This window comes from Rhamphochromis sp. 'chilingali' (genome assembly GCF_963969265.1).
Source record: "Rhamphochromis sp. 'chilingali' genome assembly, chromosome: 2".
Lineage (NCBI taxonomy): Eukaryota > Metazoa > Chordata > Actinopteri > Cichliformes > Cichlidae > Rhamphochromis > Rhamphochromis sp. 'chilingali'.
Genome location: NC_137930.1, coordinates 20,033,958 through 20,049,705, shown reverse-complemented (window position 1 = coordinate 20,049,705; position 15,748 = coordinate 20,033,958). Strand labels below are relative to the sequence as shown.

The following is a 15,748-nucleotide window of genomic DNA, read 5'->3' as shown; positions in this document are numbered from 1 at the left end:
TTTGCCTCATGCAGTGCAACACATCGTTGCATGGAGTCTATCAGATTGTCAATTGTGGCCTGTGGAATGTTGGTCCACTCCACTTCAATGGCTGTGCGAGGTTGTTGGATATTCGTGGGAACTGGTACACGCTGTCGTATACGCCGGTCAAGCACATCCCGAACATGCTCAATGGGTGACATGTCCGGTGAGTATGCTGGCCATGCAAGAACTGGGACATTCTCAGCTGCCATCTGCCCTGAACAATGTGAACCATGATTCATCCGTGAAGCGCACACCTCTCCAACGTGCCAGACGCCATCGAATGTGAGCATTTGCCCACACAAGTCTGTTACGGCGACGAGCTGGAGTCAGGTCAAGACACCGATGAGGACGGCAGGCATGCAGTTGAGCGTCCCTGAGATGGTTTCTGACAGTTTGTGCAGAAATTGTTTGGTTGTGCAAACCAATTGTTCCAGCAGCTGTCTGGGTGGCTGGTCTCAGACGATCTTGGAGGTGAACCTGCTGGATGTGGAGGTCCTGGGCTGGTGTGGTTACACGAGGTCTGCGGTTGTGAGGCCGGTTGGATGTGCTGCCATATTCTCTGAAACGCTGTGGAGACGGCTTATGGTTGAGAAATGAACATTCAATGCACGGGCGACAGATCTGGTTGACATTCCTGCTGTCAGCATGCCAATTGCACGCTCCCTCATTGCTTGTGGCATCTGTGGCATTTTGCTGTGAGACAAAACTGCACATTCCAGGGTGGCCTTTTGTTGTGGGCAGTCTGAGGTACACCTGTGCACTACTCATGATGTCAGATCAGCATCCTGATGTGGCACACCTGTGAGGTGGGATGGATTATCTCAATATAGCAGATGTGCCCACTACCACACATTTGGACTGATTTGTGACCACTGTTTGGGAGGGATGGTTATATTGTGTATCTGGAATGAATTTTAGGTCTCTACGTCCATCCCATGGGGAATGGGAGCAGTAACAAAGGTGTTGCGTTTATATTTTTGTTGAGTGTATGTGAATATAACAGTAAATACTAAATATTAAACATTATTGTGCAGCACGTAAGATCGACAGTGCACAGTGTGCTTTGAGGTAGGAGCCAAAAAGGGTGTAGTTTGTGTGTGTGAGCTCCCGTGTGTACACCTGTGAGCATGGACGCGCTTGTATAAAAAGGTTCCTTCATGTAAAGATCTGTTAGAGGGTGTGGGGGGGCCACAGCCCCGTCCTCCAGGGCATGAAGCAGGTATGGAGGAGATCAAGACTCCAGACATCCAGAGGCCCTCAGAGCACAAGAGACCAAGGAAGACCAACAGAGGGGCAGCTGCACGATATCCCAGAAAGAGCTGAGGAGAACCCCAGATGAGGGGTCACTCAGCAGCCGCGGAGCAGAAGCCAGGGGGGGTTGCAGTGCCAAGAGGCCGGGGGCACCCCACCCCCGAAGTGGCCCGAGTGAGCCCCAGGCTCCAAGCCCCGACAAGCAGCCACCAGGAGTGAGCCGGTGTGTACCTGGACGCCCACCCCCGGACACAAAGAACCACCAACGCACCGATGTTTGAGGGCGTCTGCCACTGGCAGGGGGAGTGGTGGGGAGAGATAGGCCTCCATACCTTGGAGGACCTGGGATGTCCCTAGAGAGGTGGCGTCTGATACCCAACCTGACATATAGACACAGACATACAGGCACACACAGATACAGACATCCATTCCCACCCTCATGCTCTCATATGCAATACATAAAACGATAATATCTAATCAATAAACTTGCACATACCTCACATTCCTATGGAAACAAAGCCCATAAAAAGCACACTGTAGCTCTTCTAGTTTGGTCTCGAGCCTGTGGTTGAATGGTGAAACTGTCTGGATATTATTTTCCCCCACTATATTACAAAACAGCGGGACATAAAGTGGCAGCATGATGTGTACCGCAGTTTCTCATTCTCCAGCTTTTTGCTGAACTATAGTATGCAATGGAAGATGAACACAAGGGAGGAAGTAACAAATCTTTAGCACTTTACTGCTTCATTGCAACTGAATCTGAGGCAAAATAAGAAAAAAATGTTTTTTTATCGCCTAGAACATTTGAGCTTTCTTCAAATACACCCAGCAAATCAGGAAAGATCAGGAGTCAAAGGGGCAGCAGCACGTTGAGGAGACAGAACCATTCTGACATGCACAAGGGTCGAAGATGTCTAATGACTCCCAGGTGTCTGTGTTTTGCAGTACCCCTCCTCTTCCTCCGCCTCCCTCTCTCGCTCACATACACCAATAACAAGCTGTCAGCTTCACGTCACAGTCAGAGGTGCCCTTGAATAAAGACAAAATGTCAGTCTCTTTATTCAAGGGCACGTCTGACTGTGAGGTGACCTTGGCTGAAGAGAAAATGTCAATCTCACCTCTCTCCCCCTTGGTGCATGTTTTCCCATCTTCTTCCAGGAAGTAGCCTTTCTCACACTCACACCTGTAGCTCCCCACAGAGTTAATGCAGATCTGAGAGCATGCAGTCATGTTTTTGTCTGCGCATTCATTGATGTCTGCATCATGCGGTGACAAGAGGGAGATAAAAGAAAGACAAAGTGTCACTTCGGGTCACTTAGGTTTTACTGACAAGCACAACCTCATGATAATTTAAAGAAATATATATAAAAAATATTCATCGTAAGGTATTTTGTCTTTGTACAAAAGGAGCACAGGCTTCTTTTAAATGACCGTTAAGATCAAATAATCAAACATTATTTTAAAAGATGACACTGATTAATATGTATGTGGTGTACCCACCCAGACAATAGGGCTTCTCTCGCCTTCTGTGACGCTCACGGTCATAGCGATAGCCGGGGTAACAGGTACACACCACTCTGCCGAAATGATCGGTACACTGCTGCTCACAGGGGGCGCCGGCGCATACGTCATAGTCTGGACATAAATGAAGCGCTTTGTCAGTATGAGCAAGAAAACAGAAACTGAGCATCTCAGATCCATCTACCATTAAGTTTTTATTATTACATATTATAAGACTAAAGACTGGATGGGTTTGGGAAGAATTCCCAAAATAATCAGAGAAGCACAGGAGAGATATCCAGTTTCATACCTTCAGGAATGCACTGGCCCAGAACAAACTTAAAGCCCTTGCAACACTTCTTTCTGTAAAATATCAAAGGAACATGTGCATAAGAAGACAAATTCACTACTTTAATACACAAAGGTGTATTTACATAAAATATACAGTACTGTGAGAATATACAGAAATGAGCTCCTCTTTTTCTCTTTGTATTTTGCTTCCAAGGAACCAGACTTACAATTCTTTTAAGTGATCTTGAGCAACACTTCTTCAGGTCGAAAAATGCTTTTCCGCTCATGTTCAGTCCACTCCTTGTACCCGAACATTTTCAGAGGAATGTTTTCGGTGTGTTAAGCCTAACACTGACCTATGAATAATTAAAGTATTACAAAAGGCCCCTAACATACAGGGATGAACCAATGTTTTCTCTACAGATAACAAAAATATTAACAAAGAACAACATTTAAACTGTACCTTTGGGCATTTTAGCAACCTGTCCCAAAAGATATAATTTGTCCCTTTCCTTAGCTGAATCGACAACAAATGCCAAAGATAGCACAGTCTGACGGGTATAAAATACTGTAGTACTTCAGCACCAATAAAACAATTACTTAAATGGAATGCTTATTGACCCTCTTAACACTGACCTATGAATCACTGAAACATAAAAAAGGCTCTTAACTTACAGGATGAACCAGTGTTGTTTTTACACATAACAGAAAACTTAGCAAAGAGCCAATTTCAAATTGTATCTTTGTTACTAGTCTGTTGTAAGAACACATAATTTGTTTCCATTTCTTTAGCTGATTGAATCCATGAAACTCCCAAAGATAACACAGTTTGACAGACATACAATAGTATTTTTTGCACAATCAAGTTGATTCCCAAAGAGCTATTAGCTGAAACGCTGCCATATTGTAGCATAATGTACAGTGTGGACTTAAAAAAGTGGACAACTGGAGAACAAAAGAAGATGTGGCAGGCCTTAAAAATGATTTACAGCAGATGAACAGTATCTAAAAGTCATGTCCTTAAGAAATAGGAAAAAATCCAGAAAACACATGACACAGGTCCTGAGAGACACGTCAGGTCCTTCAGTTGATCCATCTACTGTTGACTAAAGCCTCATTAGAAATGGTCTCAGTGTAAGGGTGGCTGTTGAGAACCCATTCCCCCAGGGAGATGGGGAGAAAAGGCTGAGGTATGCCAAATTACCCAAGAACTAGACTGAAAATCATCGGTAACAGGTCTGATGGAAAGATGGATCCAAGTGTAAGATTTCTGGGTCATAAATATATGGAAGACATCAGGAAAGAGGTAAAACAGTCATTTTCTATAGCCATCTGCTTGGCACTCTGTCATGTTTAGGACTGCAACAGCGATCTTGTGAATGCTGATGGAACGTGTTGACAACACTATTTAAAAGCATCTGATTGGCGACACCTTCATTTTTCAGCAAAATTATCCCAAACACACTGCCAGTGCAGTAAAAGCATACCTGGAAAAAAAAAACACACACAAGGAGCACTGTCAGTCATTGATTAGCCTCCTCAGAGCACAGGCCTCAGACTTATTACAGCAATGTGGGATCATCTTGACAGAGAATGAAACAAAAAGGCAGCCAACATCCAAAGGAGACATTTGAATGTCCTTTAAGAAGCTGGGAGAACTATTCCTGAAGACTGCTTAAAGAAATTAGAAGAAAGCTCGCTAAGAGACTTCAGGCTGTGTTGAAGAATGAAGGTGGTCATACCAAACACTGACTTTCAAGCTTTTAAGAAAAGTAAAAACTAAACTGTTCCAATATTTCAGGCTGTTTATATGAACGTGTTTGAAGAAATCTAAAACTAATTTTGTTATGCACGCACATGCACACATAACCACACACACATAACCACACACACACACACACACACACACACACAGCTGTAGGCAGATCTCGTTGCTGTGTCTGTTTCTGCATGTTTGCTCAGGTCTAATTACACTTCTTTGAATTTCAACATAATTCAGAGGACTGTAAGTTGACTATGGTAGTTTTTTATTTTAAAAAAACATTTGTGACTCTTCAGGTTTCCACAGGAGGAAATTAACCTGCAAAAACCAGATTTGAACCCTTACCTCAAACTTAACACTTTAACTCATGCACAAGTGATTATCATACAAAAGGAACACTCACCACTCAAGAGATTCTTAATGGGGAAAGAGCAGGCCATGTGTAACGCATCTATGTATAAATTCAAATATGGTGCACTGATGTATTTTTCACTGAGTACATATGATTTGCTGGGTTGTTGAATTGAGTGCAGTGATTCTGAACATCAGAGAGAGGGGTTTTAGCACATAAATGAGGTACTGGTCAGTTCCTGAAATCAGTCAAGATGACCACCATTGTTGATCTGCATAGTATGAAACATACTGACTGAGGAACAGATCTATGCATGTACCACACACACACACACACACACACACACACACACACACACACACTGGACGCTGTCACAGAAGCGCTGATTAAGACAACTGGCAACTTCAAGAGCTGCTACTCTTATTAATCTTTCCTTGTCATATTTGTACTGTAAATCAGTTTGTAAAGCAGGTATGAAATTATTGTACAGAAAACATATACAGCAGATCTGTGCACATCTGTCTTTCAATTTATGTTGATTGCATCCCAGCATACTGAATGTTGGGAGAAGCTTGGATTTAGACACCCCGAGAGAGTAGATCTGAGGATGGCTTCCTGCGTGACCCAATATCGCATGTCGTAATAACATCCCCCTGAGGGCAGAAGGCACTTATAGCAAATAACCAGCTTAGCAAAATAACCAGGGTTAGCTGAACAATCATGAGAAAACAAACATCTATGTCCGTCTCCAAAGGATCACGAAAGAGGCAACAGCATCCCATGGAAACTGGATCCCAAGCTGTGTTCAAGTTCATTTTTACTGAGCTGCATCTTTTGTTTTATTAAATTAGCATCCAGGGAAATGCTGATTATCTCTATCATTTTATACCTCGCCGTACTGTCTCTCATTATATTATTAAATAAACATGTGTAATTGCACTGGTATTTGGTTTCCTTGCTGATAAAAAAGCACTTTAAACACAACTAAGTATTATCTGACATTTTCCATTTTTACAAATTGGCTAAATGTAAATTACTGATTTATTATGACACCACTTGGTTAAACATTTGTATTTTGACATGTGTGGACACAAAAACTAAGAGATAAAGGGTGATGGTAAAGACATGACCTGTCTAAAAGTTAAAACAACATGCTTTGTAAAGACATGGGATGATAGATGCTTGGGTTTAAGGTTGGTGCACTAAGGCTATAAAATACCCTCAAACTATCCACATGATTTATTTCCTGATTGTGAAAAATCTGCCACAACTCCTTAATGGAAGTCCTCAGAGATAAATGGATAATACATGACAACAAAAAATGTACATGCCATATAGTGAAGTACATGCTCAAAAACGAATGCACTGTGTTGATATTACTGCTCATTTCTGTCAAATTCCTACATTGTGTAGTGGTTAGGGTTGTAGCTAGTGTTTGTAGTCTACACAAGTGTAACACTGAAGCGCTGAAGTGCTGGGATTAAGTGTGATGACGGATACCTTAACTGTTATAAATGCAGCATGTACCAAGACAACTCCTGATTCACCAAAAACTATTTAGCAATTTACCTCTGCTCCTCTAACACTGTTTAATAGCAGAAAATGCTCTTATCCTAATCACGCTCCACACTTGGGGAGAGTCAGGGATCACGACATGAATGCTTCTTTGCTCTCTTACCAACAACAACTATTAAGGAGTTTGTGCACGGCCACTTAACCACAAAGCACTTTATGATTCAGCACACAAAACAAAACCCCGCCGAGTTTTGACGCACAGAGCCTTGGCACTTTTCGCAACAACAGCTTCTCTCCCCTGCAAGCCTGCCGTTCGCTCATGTGCTTCATGCAAATCGGCAAACAAATTTGAAACACATGTGGATTTCATTCATATTCATGAGTGAAAGAACAAGGGAGAAAGATTTCCCAGGTGCATTCATGCCACTTTTCTACAAGAATATCAGGGAGTCACAGGCCTGCACACGCACAATGCCCGCATGTTGTGACTGACACTTGATTTCACACACACTAGACTGTGAAAACCTGCACTTATTCAGAGTGATCAGGACAACACACAGCCTGTTTGTTTTGTCACCTGTGCCTTTTTCTTCACCACAAGGTTATTTAAATGTGCTAGTAATGCATATCTTCTTACAGGGGGGCCCCTGAAATCTAGACATAAACTAGTCTGACCTCAGTTACCCGAGGTGAACCATAAGCACTCTAATTACCTTATAAACAGAAGCCCTTCCCTGAACCAACACGGTGCACCCAGCTTGGCCTGGCAGTGCCTTGTGACACACTAATTCACCACAGCACACAGAAGCATCAACGTCAACATTTGGATACAGCAAGAAGTTCGAAAAATAAATCGATCATCGCTTTACAAAAAAGGAAAAATAGCAAACTGAATGGTAACACACTCACACACAAACACACAGCTGTGAGACAACACATGCACTCTGCTCCATGGAGGCTTATTTGTCTAACATTGCTGCCAGTGATTCTGCATTCCTCACAAGAGAAGAGGTTTCTTAAAGTGAAGAGGATGCAGCTTCTGTACTCAGATTAGCCTGATCGTGCTAAAAAGAGTGGGACATAAACGAAACCACCGTTATGACCATATAATGACTACCAGGATTTTCTGTTTTTCTTGGACTTGTGTTTATATTAATTAAAGTCTCGGTAGCTTGAAGAGACAAAACAAACAAACTGAAGACACTGATGACATTTTCAATAGTGGAGCTTGTTGAGTATTGCAGCATCGACAGCGATCAACTCGAAGGAAAATGACGACGGAGGCAAAAATGTCCTTAATATTTTGGGAACTTTATTCCTCATTAACACGCGGCAAAACTTTTCTCATGGGTGCCATTTTCGTTGTGGTATACTTTTTTTTTTCTTAGGGGCGTGATGACGCAGCATCCGTGCTCTTACAATGAAACAGTGCCTCCTTGTGGTGGCAACTAAAATACTGTCTCTGTTAAACCACAGTAACCATAATGCAGTTAAACACTGTACAACATGAGTACACACAATGAATATCTTAACACCCCCTCTTGTACTCAGGTTGCTGGAATCAAAGAAAAGTTGTACAATAAACGATAAACAGTTGTACAATCTCTACCACACTTCCTTTTTTCTTTTTCTCTCCTTTTTTCTTTTAAGCACCAAACATAACGTTAGCAAACTTAGCAAGTTTTAGCTTAGAAACAGGTTTGGTCATAACATCTGCAACCATTTCTTCAGTGGTGCAATATAACAGACACATTTTCTCTTCATTTACAATGGACCTTACAAAATGATATTTAATGTCCACATGTTTGCACCTCTGTCGGCTCACAGGGTTTTTAGCCAGGGCAATTGTTCCCTGGTTGTCCTCGTACACTATTGTTTGAGTGTAGCTGTAGTCATCTATACCTTTCAAAAGCTGTTCTAAATATATACACTCTTGCATTGTGGAAGCCAGAGCCATATACTCTGCTTCACAGGTAGAGAGCGCCACAGTGGGCTGTTTCTTGGTCTTCCATGAAACTAAAGAACTGTTGTTACATAGACGTACACAGTAACCAGTAGTGCTGCGTCTGTCGGCAGTGTCACCTGCCCAGTCAGCATCACTGTAGGCCACTAGACCCAAATTTTCATCTGTGTTTCTTCTAAAACACAACTTCTTATCTTTGGACCCTTTGAGATATCTCAACACATGTTTCACAGTTCCCCACTGTTCTTCTGTAGGCTCATGGAAATGTTGCGATAACTTGCTTACCACAAAACTCAGGTCAGGACGGGTACCTGATGCAAGGTATATAAGACTGCCTACAGCCTCTCTATACATCCTCACATCTCTTATCTTAGTAGCACCTTCTGTGTAACACAACTTCTGATCACAGGGAGTTCCTCTGGGTTTACAGTTCTGCATGTTAAACCTCATCAGTATCTTGTTGACATAGGTTTCTTGTGACATTGTTACACATCCATCAGACTGAGTGAAATCAATACCCAGAAAATGCTTAAGTCTGCCCAAGTCTTTCATCTTAAATTTGACTGAAAGCATTTCTTTCGCATCCTTCATTACCTTTTCATTGCCAGCAGCAATTATCAGGTTGTCCACCCAGATGATCATAATCACCATACCATCTTTTGTCTCTTTGGTATAAACACAGTGGTCTGCTGGGTTTTGCCTGAAACTGTTCGCTGTTAGGTATTCATGCAAGATCCTATTCCAGTTACGACCAGATTGTTTTAACCCATACAAGGATTTTTGTAATCTACAGACTAGCCCTTCTCCCTCTTCATAACCTTCTGGCTGATCAATGTAGATTTCATAATCAATGGGAGCGTGTAAATATGCTGTCTTCACATCCATTTGATGGAGTAACAGGCTCTCCTGCGCTGCTTTCTGTAACAAAACTCTTATGCTGGTTAAGTTGGCTGTTGGTGAGAATGTCTCTCCATAATCTATCCCCAACTGTTGGCTGTAACCTTTGGCTACGAACCTTGCCTTGTATCGGTCGTTTCCCTCAATGTCACTCTTAACGGAATAAACCCACTTCCCCCCCACTGTTTTCTTTCCCTTTGGCAAAGTGGTTAGGGTAAAAGTGTCATTTTCCCGTAACGAGTGAATTTCTTCATCCATGGCTTTGATCCAGTTCTTTGAGTTAGCTGATTCTATGGCTTCCTTAAATGTGTTTGGACACCACACACTGCCCTGTAGCAGTAGTCTATGGTAGAGATGGACCGATCCGATATTACGTATCGGTATCGGTCCGATACTGACCTAAATTACTGGATCGGATATCGGAGAAAAATAAAAAATGTAATCCGATCCATTAAATATCACGAAAGCACCTCACAAAACTTGCAACACGCCGTAACTCACCTCAGAACGTTAGCATGTCGGAGCAGTATGCATCACGTGATAGAGCGGCTGTGGCATGCGGGACCTGTGGTCTGGATAGCATTTGGAGCTTCGCTAGCAACCCGGCATTTCATCTCCGACAAAGTTATCCCCGAGAGAAGTAAAGCAAGTGTGTAAGTCCATCTCTGAATGTTTGTAAAGCATTCCTGCGTTAAGCTTAACGAGCGACTGCCTCTCGCTCTCCGGCTGCTACTTCAATCGTGAAACTGCTTAAATGATCAGCTGATCGGCTTTTCTGTCGCGAGTCCGTCTTTGTTTTTGGCCCACTTTGCACCAGAAAGAGGAAACCAGCGGCTGAACAACAGCAGCACGTTTAAGCTTGATAAGCTGTTGTTAGAATTTATTTAATATTACTTTCTACACCAGGATCGTTTTCTACGTAGCTGACGCTGGTAACTGTGCAGGGGCGGATCTAGCAAAGTTTAGCCAGGGGGGCCGATAGGGCATTAACTGGGAAAAGGGGGCACAAAGACATACTTTTCTTTCTTATTCTCATTTAAAATGTCTAGCTTTTAATAAATACTTATCTGACACACAAAGTTTTAATTTGATGTAAAATGAATAGAAGTCAATTACTGTATATAGTGACTATTAAGTCTAATATACCCTAGTAAGCTATAGTACTTTTTCCTTTGGGAAGGTACCATCTGTGCAGTCTGCAATTTTGTTGAAGAAAGATGTTGAATCTATTTAATATTTCTTGAAAAATAATTGATTTCTGTGCATTTTTTTTCACACTGCATCAAATTAAGGTTGATTACGTCGATTAAGCATCATGAGGTGGAGCGTGAGGGGTGGTTCCCTATTTTTTATTTATTTATTTTTGTTGTTGCTGGGAGTTGGAACCCTATTAGTTAGGTTGCTTAATATTTACGCTAAGTACTCTTTAAAATACCAGAATAGGGAGGATGGTGTAGGTTTAAGTTTATTAGATTGATCAGTATTGCTGAACTATGAAATATTTTTTTTGTATACAGGTATAACAGAATAGCTTTAGTGTAGTTGTTGTTTTAAACTTGAGTATGAACTTGCAGACTTGCAAAATGCAGCAAGATATTTTAAAAAACAGTTTTGTTGATTAAAAAACACTATATCGGATTCATATCGGTATCGGCAGATATCCAAATTTATGATATCGGTATCGGACATAAAAAAGTGGTATCGTGCCATCTCTAGTCTATGGTAGTGTGGATCTCATCGCCGCCACTGTTGGCAGCTACAAAGTCATTTAAATGTCCCGGTTTTCTTCTCTCCCTAAGAGGATACCTTTTGTTGACAAATCCATCACTTGTCACATTTGTCTCTTTTCGTTCACGCTCATCAGGTATACCACTTTGTGGACTTGTGTCTGTCACAATAGGTTCTGGAACCTCATTGTCCTTGTCACCTTTCTCTGAAGGTCTGTTAGCCATAGGCTGTCTTACTCTGCTATAGAGCAGGGCGATATGGCCAAAAATATTTATCACGATATATATTTGAAAATTTGCGATAACGATATAACCGACGATATAATTGATGCGAGACAAAATACAACTCCACAACATTACTAGCGCAAAAAGACAACCTTCCATTTATTTTCACTTAAACAAGAAGCTGGTTTTTATGTACATTAAAGCTTTATAAAAATGTAACAGTGCAAATGCAAATTCCTTGCTGAAAGTTTAACCAAAAGGCATTTCCAGTAGAAATGGGCTGACATATCCTGAGCATAACCATGTATAATATCCACTGAAGTTAAAAAGAGGTGCTTTGCAACATTAAACTGCAGTGTGCAGTACGCATTTTTCGGACCATAAGGTGCACAGGATTATAAGGCACATTAAGCGAAACAAAGCAGTCAGATAAATCAAACTTGATTAAACTCATTCTTCTTGCTTCCTCCACTTCTGTACCATTGATTCATTAATGTTGAATTCTCTGGCAGCTGCTCTATTCCCATGTTGCAGTATATTAATGACTAACCTCGTATTGTGGATGGATTATCTCAGTTGTTCTCCTGACTGAAGTTTGGTCCGTTTACAGCATCCTGCCATGCGATTGCATTTGTCTCTAACCATGAAGAACCTTAACGTTAACTTTTATAAGTGGAAAAGTGTTAGTGTTCGTCCTCCAGCTTCACTGTTTATGTTATGCTAATATAGCTGTGTCGCTAGCGATCACGTAGCACATCATTATATACCAGCTAGCCCAACTTCAGTAACCCTACAAACGTCACTGCTGTTTAGTTTCCTGTCTTCATTTATGTTGGAAGTGATAGCAGAGCTGTACGTTTGATTTTTTTCAGAAATCTCTCAGTCAGAACATGCTATATCATGCTTAGGTAACTAGCGAAACTAGCGAGCTAACTTCCGCTAGCTTCCTGCTAACTTCTAACTCCGTTAAATGTAATAACTTTTGTTTTCATGGATGCCTGGAAGTTAAACTTTATAGTTACACCTGGTAAAGCAGCAATGCTGATCGTTTTATTAAAGATGAAAGAATTTAGACAGTTTTTAACGCTCAGTGATGCTGCAGTGTTGTTTGACCTGAAGCATACGGAGTTTAGGACCCAGATTACTCCCAGATTTAAGAGCATCTTAGTCCGACAAATATGACAATAACGACGGCCGCTTGCATGTTCTGCAAAAAAATGTGCTTTGTCGTGTATCTGACGGACAAACACCAAATAAGTTCCACATCACTGAAGTTGCACCATTTTTACAAACCAATTCTGGTTCATCTGTTTCACTCAACAATCGGCCATGTGCGTATGAAAACAAAGGCACTGCGCATGCGCGTTTTACTCCCATTCTATCGCGATATTTCATTTTCCTATCGTTGCCTAACATTATACCGGTATTACCGTGAACGGTATAATATGGCCCAGCCCTACTCTGCTACAGTCATCATTTAGTTCTCCCTCATCTGTCTGTGTTTGTCTTTCTACATTTACTTTGCTCACAAACTTAACAAGACTATGTTTCTGAACTTTCTCAGTTTCAGGGTGGTAAACTAAGTAGGCGGGACTGTTCTTATCATAACCTACAAAGAAACCTTGGTCACATTTTGAATCAAGTTTCCCCTTGTCCTGTTTGTATGCATAGCACACAGACCCAAATTTCTGCATTTTTGACAAGTCTGGCTTTTTACCTGTCAGCATTTGGTAGGGTGTTTTCCCTGTTCGCTTACTAAAGCATCTGTTCCGTGTTACAGCAGCAGTTTGAATGGCATAGTTCCATAGGCATTTCGGTAGCTGACTCTCAATTAGCATGCACTTGCCCATCTCGAAAAGAGTACGCCACCCCCTCTCGGCTGTACCGTTCTGATGGGGTGAGTACGGGGCTGATGTCTCATGCTTAATGCCATTTTTCCTTAACAGGGTTTGGAAATCTCTGCATGTGAACTCTGTCCCATTGTCTGATCTAATGCATTTTACGTTGCCATATGGTGCAACATCCGCTAGAAATTTCTCTGCTGCCTGCACTGTATCAGTTTTCGTCTTCAGGAAATATACAAACACTGAGTTTGAATAATCATCAGTGAATGACTGCACATATTTGTACCCATCAATAGATTCAGTGGCTATCGGACCTGCTAAATCTGTGTGTACCATTTGTAAAGGAGCCTTTGCTCTTGTATCCGGAACTCTGTTTCGGGTTTGTGCAAACTTTCCCTGGATACACACATCCTTTTCAGGTCTATCGGTTCTCCCCTTAATCTGCATACCGTTAACCACACCTTGCAATCTTACTACATCTTCATAGTTGCAATGACCTAATATCTCATGCCATGCCTGTATGTCATGACAGGTGTTACACTTATCATTACCCTCAACTTCAGTCTGCAAATAGTACAACTTGCCATACACATGAATGTTAAAGTTAGTACCGTCTTTGTGGGTCAACGTGTCCTGCCCTTGTTTAAAGGTGACTGTTGCTCCTAATGCAGTGGCTGACTTTACAGAGAATATGTTCTGGGGGTATGATGGAATAAACAGCGCATCTTTCAGCATTGCTTTGCATCGCTGGCCTGTATTGTCAATCAGGAACACCTCTGCGTCCCCCCTCTGTTGGGCGACGCCTCTGCACTGGGTACCGTCTGCCAGTTCTACGCTGTGTGACTCCGGTCTGAACGCGTCGTCGAAGCTCTTGAACTTGGCGATGCTGTTAATGATGTGTGAGGTAGCCCCAGTGTCCACCAACAGGCCTTTCTCCTCAATGCTGTACGCTGACTGCTGGACTTTGATGTCTACGCCCTTAATCCTGAAGGCATAATCTGGCGTTTCTGCTTTGGATCCGTTGCCGCTCTCATCTGCGACCTTCCGCGCGCCATCTTGTTTGTCTTTATGTCTACATGTGGTATCACTGTGTGTGCTGCTTTTGCAATGACTGCACCACGTCCTCCGTCTGCACACTTTTGCTCGGTGGCCTTTTAGTCCACACTTGAAACACACAATGTCCACATCGCTCTTGTATCTGCATTGTGCGCTGGATCTCGTGTGCTCACGCCCGGTTCTTCCTCCTGTTTTCATTACGTTGTCGCTACACTCGGATGCGCTTGACTTTTCAGTGTCTTCGAAACTCCGTAGCTTTGTTTTGAACTCAGCAAATGTCATATCGTCTTTATCGTGAGTAACGTGTATTGCAAATGGCTTAAAACTTTCAGGTAGACCTTTTAAAACCATAGCAATCAATAATCCATCACCTAAAGTCTCACCCGCATTGCGCAGTGCTGTAATGGCGGCCTCTGCTCTGATGACATAGTCTGTGACAGTCTCTTCCCTCTTTTTCTGAAGCGATGATAGCGTGGTGTACAGGTTGATGATTCGGGGCTTCCCCTTTCCAGCGTAGTAGTCCCTCAATATTTCTAATGCTCTTCTCCCATTATCAGGGGCATCTCTCATAATCAGTGAGAGGCTTTTATCGTCCAAAAATTGGATTAACTCAGCGTAAGCGTCAGCGTTCTTCTTACCGTCTGCTGCTACTTCAGCCTCACTGTTCGGTTCCTTCAGAACAGTGGCTTTTAATCCCAACAAGTGCAAATATCCTAGCACCTTAGTTTCCCAAAGTTCATATCTGGTCTCATCTCCGTCAAACATGAGTCGAGGCAGCCTGCTTGCTCCTCGTTGATCCATGTTGCTATTTAGCCGTTAGCCCGCTATCCGTTGTGGCTCCGGATCTTCATGAGAAAAAACTCTTCTTCGAGTCGGCCCTGGGCCCATAACCTGTTGAGTATTGCAGCATCGACAGCGATCAACTCGAAGGAAAATGACGACGGAGGCAAAAATGTCCTTAATATTTTGGGAACTTTATTCCTCATTAACACGCGGCAAAACTTTTCTCATGGGTGCCATTTTCGTTGTGGTATACTTTTTTTTTCTTAGGGGCGTGATGACGCAGCATCCGTGCTCTTACAATGAAACAGTGCCTCCTTGTGGTGGCAACTAAAATACTGTCTCTGTTAAACCACAGTAACCATAATGCAGTTAAACACTGTACAACATGAGTACACACAATGAATATCTTAACAGAGCTTTTACAAATGACTCATAAATAAATAAAAGGATGGCTACAATCATAAAAACAAAAGAACACGCTAACAGAAACATATCATTAATATACAAATGCATATAACCATCCACAACAAAACTTATTTCATCATCTACCCCATT

At 42.1% G+C, this 15,748-nt stretch overlaps 1 protein-coding gene across 2 annotated transcripts in view; it reads right to left on the bottom strand.

Annotated features, from left to right (window-relative positions):
- ccbe1 (collagen and calcium binding EGF domains 1) overlaps positions 1 to 15,748 on the bottom strand; it is a 58,018-nt gene that overhangs the window by 17,322 nt on the left and 24,948 nt on the right. The window contains exons 1-5 of one of the 2 annotated variants that reach the window (XR_013970068.1): positions 13,966 to 15,551; positions 3,089 to 3,141; positions 2,779 to 2,913; positions 2,397 to 2,534; positions 1,944 to 1,958 (exon numbers count right to left, since the gene is read on the bottom strand). Coding sequence is in view for 1 of the 2 variants with exons in the window: in XM_080868830.1 (XP_080724956.1) it covers positions 2,397 to 2,534; positions 2,779 to 2,913; positions 3,089 to 3,141 (326 nt within the window). In the remaining variant the exon portion in view is untranslated. Of the gene's footprint in view, positions 1 to 1,943; positions 1,959 to 2,396; positions 2,535 to 2,778; positions 2,914 to 3,088; positions 3,142 to 13,965; positions 15,552 to 15,748 lie in introns of those variants that run through there. The other variant, XM_080868830.1, reaches the window with a different exon arrangement.